A 5,665-nucleotide genomic window follows, 5' to 3' on the forward strand; every position below is an offset into this window, starting at 1 on the left:
GAATTGTGAGGGTAAGTCTCATGAATTGTACTCCACCCAAGTCCATCTCAGACCTCTTATACCCATCTTTTGCACTCCAAGGTCAATGGCTCATTTTAGAATTGAATCACTTGCTTCATGAACCATTTCCATTTAACTTATCTCTTTATCTTTTGGTGCTCCATATTTGCATCTCCTCCTGAGGGTGATTGATTATCTGGGCACATCTCATTTTTTGATAAATTGAAAACAAGATGCTCATTATTAATGTTTGATGGTGTAAATTAATAGAGGAATCTCTTGTCTTCTCACTGAGATGTGACCAGGCCCATATTATTTAGGGAATATTGAAAATTTGATACCCCAATCTATAATGAAATCTGGTCATTAATGCTCCATTCAGCAATCACTATCTCACAATGCTTTAAAGAAAGATTGAATTGAAGTGTTGGTTCTCAACAAAAAGGGGGGAATTCCACAGAATGAGTTTAAAATTTTGTGTTTCAGCTTTGAACAAAACAAAGAAGAGGAAGATAACAGAGGGCAGTAGATTACAAAGTGTAAGAGGTGCTGATTGATGACAACCAATCAAAACAAAACTGAGTTAAAATCTTTTATGGGTTCTTCCTAGCTACAACCATGGATGGGCTTCACCAATCACCATGGCTTCTTCATCTTCAAAACATCAGAGCGTCATAAGACTCTTGCCACAGAGAGCTATAGGCATTCTCCTCCAAGGGAACACCATAGTAGAACTGAGAATAATCTCTTACTTCTCCCAGTTCCACCATCCCAACAATCATCTCATCAGCACAAGAGTCCATGTACCAGTTGCCCATGTCATCACTTGGCGTGGACGAGGCCATATCCATATCAATCCAATCAAACTCATTGCTGAGTTGGGACGCACAAGACCCCGAGCAGTGATGGCCATCCTCTAGTAGTCCCATCTCTTGCAGCCGGCAGTCCTCGCAGCTGCCACGGCGGCCAGCCAATTCAGGCTGGACAACGGAGCCACAGCCACCCAGCACATTTGGGTCGTCTATCTCTGCTTCTAGAGACCGAATAACGCAGCCCAACCTCTCGTCCTCGGCCTCCTGATCAACTTGTGATTCTTCTAGCAAGGACATGAGAAGATCTCCATCGATTTCAGACACCTCCATTCCTTCAAATTCAGTCTTCTCAACAATGGGCTCCCAGCAGCTCTCAACCGATGACACAGAGGCCATATCCATCGATCGTTTACAGTTGTGTTGTAGAGAGAAGAGGAGGGAATAAGGAAAGCAGCTTAGCTTAAGCAGTACGTACGTAGTAGTGCACACAAGAGAGAAAGCAAATCAAAGGGAATTAGCTTCAAGCTTGCAACTAACTTCCACAAGGGGAGGTGGGGTTTAAGTAGGCAGCTAGTAAACCACGTCATGAGGATAACTTCCTGCTATCACCCGACAAATCATGTAGATTGTAGACCTAATCTTTTTTCATATATACACAAGGGACCCACCAAAGATCCAAGGTAGCTTAGAAAGGGAGAGAAGGTTCCACTTGGGGTTGAGCAAAGGGATGGCTTTACAGGTAAGCAAAAGGCAGTACTAGGCCTACATATATATATGTGACATTGTGAAAAGGAAGACAAGGCAACAAAAGAGCAATTACACTGGTTGTCAAGAGCTGAAAATATATGTAGAAAGGATAAAGAAAGGCAACAGCTCCATTGCCGGTGGGTCCCATATCCCAATGGGAGGAATGTATTTGAATAGGGAATGGTTGTTAGGCCACTCAACATCTCAACCCCAACTCCCCCCTCCCCCTTTCTTTGCCTTTGCTGCACATGGAGATGTGTTGGGTGGGTTTGGATCTCACAATCCTCAAAACCACTCCTTATCCCTAATGGGTGGTATATGGAATATGCCCTCACAATGCACCAAACCCCCAGCCCATTTTGACTCCATCTATCTCCTTAGTAAATCATTATTTTACTGAATATCATTAAAATAACCCTACATTTCTTTTACCCAAAAGAAAAATAAAACCCTACTTCTCTTTAAGCAATCAATCCACTAAACCCTTCCCAATTAAAAGTTAATCTAGAGGTACCAATTTCATGTGTTAGTTATTATTTAATTTAAATAGCTACATGGATTAAATTAGCTATAGTTGAATTGGGTCAGCATAGAATAAGAAATGTGATTAGATGGTAAAGAAATGGTTGAGATTCATGTGTGTAGATGTCACCTATTTGGCTAGACTAACAAAAAAAAATAAATAAATAAAAACTTAAAGGGTGTGTTAGGAATTATATATACCTTAACCTTGGTGCTTTGTCCTCTACCTAAACTAATCAATAATCACTGCCTTTTATGTGTGCTTAGCTTTTAACAAATCAATCAAAACTTTGTCCCCATTGACTAAAAGATAACGTTCTTCAATGGTGGAAACTGAAAGGCTTAGTGCGTTTGATCCATTGTGTGAAACATGGTGAGGTGTCGGTGATCTATTGATTGATTTAGGTGTATTAGCACTCTGGTGGTTCTAACAAAATCTCTCCTCTCTTTCTCCTGAGTTCCATTAGCGTCTCTAAAAAGGACACGTGGAAAACACTGTTCCCCACTATCACAAGATATAAGGGCCAAAATGCCCCTGATAAATGTGTGTAGGGTTTGATGGTTGTAGTATAAAGTATTGATATTGGGTATTCCCTGAAATGGTTATTAGCTAGCTAGGGAAATGAGAAGATGCCACAGTGTACACGTGGCCCACTTTTTGATGTCACCAACATGCCATATGTCAGACTCTCAAGAGGTGTCTCTTCTTTTACTTTACTGTATAGCATCTGAAGGATACATCTCGCTTGTTAACAGTACAGATTTTGGAGTTTGCACCATTTAACCTGGATTTTAAACTGTTCACATGTGCTACATACATTTATCTAACTCCTCTGCAAGTATATTTATGATTTTTGTCTCAATTTCTGCCAACCCAAATCAATTCATTTTAATTAGATTCCTTAGAGAGAGAGAGAGGTTTCAAAAGCAAAAGTAGAAATCTGGGTTAAGAAGCAAAAAAGCAAATAGTCCCATATATAGTTGAACCCAATTTCAAGGGTTTTGCCGTGGAGAGTGGCCACATCCTAGTATGATTGAAGACAATCCCATCTGTGGAGAGAGACCTCTAGGTAGAGATTGAATTTTGTTTTCTTCTTTTAATCTTTTGCCTACATATCTCGTGATACATGCTTTAAACCACATCCATTTCCTTTCCGCTACCTAACTTTGATCAGGTCTTTTGAGCTTTTGAGGGCCACCACCCCACCTCCCCGAGTTCTGAACCAGGACCCTGCTTTTCTTGGAGTTCACACAACCAGAAAAGAAATGAATTAGAGACCAAAACACCATCTTGGACCACCGAAGTGGCATCCAAATCAATGCAAGGTCATCAATTGGACTGGGGCCCAATAGCCCAATATCTGACGTAAGACCCATGTGTAGATCATCTTCCATGCTATTTATCAAGTCAACTCCGTTGGGTTACAATCTAGCCCGTTCATCTAATCTGAAATGTCTTGGTCAATGATAGAGATATGTCTGTTGAATGGGTCCCCTCACATGGTGTCCGAGGACCCACCTGACCTAATAATCTTAACAAAATCTTATATGTCTACAACACCAAACCCCTACCATTGTATATCACCAACATCCCTCGTGACCCGCTACAAATCCATGCGTGAAAATAAGGATTTTTTTTTGGGGGGGGGGGTGGTTGTGATAGTTTTTTCTTGATATTTTCCTTGTGAGTTCAATTAATGGTGCATTCATTCATTAATATTGGTTCTACCTTAAACCAATGTCTCAACCAATCACATTAAAAACATTATATGATTTATTTAATTTTTATTATTTAAGTTTCATAAAATGTACTTTCGCATCTAACAAAGATGTATTTCCTATTAATACTTTATGGATATTAAAAATTCCAACTGTGACATGTGCTTTTATCATTAGTTCCTTAGTTAACGTCTTTTGTTAGATAGTACAGATGATTCATCTTTTCCCTAATAAAAGAATTTAGGGTTATTGGCTATTGTGATTCCAATTGTTTGGTTGGGCAGAATTAAAATTCCATTTCTATTTTTGGTGTTGGTAAAATGACATTCCCTTGTTTGAGGGAATGGCCCATTCTCTCCCCTTCTCTTAAAAATGAAATTCCATTCTAGCTTATTTTAATTCCTATTTTAATTCTTGTCTAAACTAAAGAGATTATGGAAATAGACCATTCCAATTTTGATACTGATGGATTTCAATTCCGATTCCAATTCGAATACTTTGAATAATAATTCTATTTTCATATTGTTAAAGATGAATAATATGAATAAAAAATCAATATATTAAGGACATTTTGTTTTGTTTTTATTTGTATTTATATTAACAATTGTACTCAAATCTCACCAGTTTAGGGCAGTAAATGGTCCCGAGCCAATAAGAAAATACACTGGTATGGTCCTAATAAACCAGGCTGTAGAACCCGAACCAACCCTACTAAGTCCCTTTCTTTTCTTTTCAAAATTTACACAATTGGGTTGAAACAAGCAAAACAAAGCATCTTCATTATCATGTGAGTCTTGTTAGCCAAAAACAAGAAAATTACCATTGTGAGTCTCGTCGCAATTATGTGGGGTTGGCTACATGAAACCCTGTTTTGCTATTTCATTCTATTTGGTACCATATATAAAAAAAAATAATTCAGAATTCATAACCATGAGAGTTTGGCAAAAAGGGCTCGACTATGATATCGAAAAAATATCATACCTGAAAAAATTTTGATTAATTAACTGGTATCATAAATGCGATAATCAATCAAGTGTTATTTATTAAAATTCACGAATGAATTTTGATTGGTCAAAATTCTTTTGATACCATAACTTCCCGCATCATAAATTTTCCCAAGATAAATTTATATCGGTAGAGTTAAACAGAAAAAAACAAATAATAGCAGTCTTATCATAATTGGAATTCAACTAGAACCCTTTTAAAAACTAAGACTAAAATGCAGAATGAGACCATGGATAATAGAAAGGTTTAAAGTATCTATTAAGCATGTAATCAGCTCAATACTTTTCTTTTCAGTTGTATAATTTGTTAACATATCTAATAACAAGATCATTATAATCAAGAACAAAAGTATCGCATGCCCGATACCCAACGATGGTTCAATGTAACAATACTCTTAGCAATAAAATAATTAAGTTTTAAAAATTGAATCAGGACATCTTCTTAATTATCATGGTTTTCAAAAGTGGATCGGACTGGACGGTTGGACTGAAAAAACTGGGAACTAGTCAGGTGATCAATTTCATTTTTCTTCAAAACCGGATTTTTGCCAAAAAATATTGATTTGCTCAGTAAACCATTGACCCGGGCAATTGAACCGTTCAATGATTTTGACCGTCTTTTATTATTTTTTATTTTTTCTATCAGAACGGGCTGACCGTTCGACTGAGAATCAGAATCCTGACCAATTCATTGTCCAAATCGATTTTAAAAACCTTGCTTCTTAGTATTATCCTTCAAAATTGGTCAAATGTCCCAATTCTCAAGATTTAGTATATTAGTGACTCTAAAAACCAACACAATATTCTCAATACACCCCATGTCTTACCGATCAAAGCTTGATTATAATTTAAATCATGGTT

General features: G+C 37.3%; 1 protein-coding gene across 1 annotated transcript; it reads right to left on the bottom strand.

The window, feature by feature from the left end:
• Window positions 1-350: 350 nt before the first annotated feature.
• LOC104597731 (uncharacterized) lies at window positions 351-1,390 on the bottom strand. Its single transcript, XM_010259464.3, has one exon. The coding sequence runs from the start codon at window positions 1,212-1,214 to the stop codon at window positions 657-659; it is 558 nt and encodes a 185-aa protein (XP_010257766.1). The 5' UTR covers window positions 1,215-1,390; the 3' UTR covers window positions 351-656.
• Between the last annotated feature and the right edge of the window lie 4,275 nt (window positions 1,391-5,665).

The sequence above is a fragment of the Nelumbo nucifera genome, chromosome 3, assembly GCF_055504915.1.
Source record: "Nelumbo nucifera cultivar China Antique chromosome 3, China Antique-T2T, whole genome shotgun sequence".
Classification (NCBI taxonomy): domain Eukaryota; kingdom Viridiplantae; phylum Streptophyta; class Magnoliopsida; order Proteales; family Nelumbonaceae; genus Nelumbo; species Nelumbo nucifera.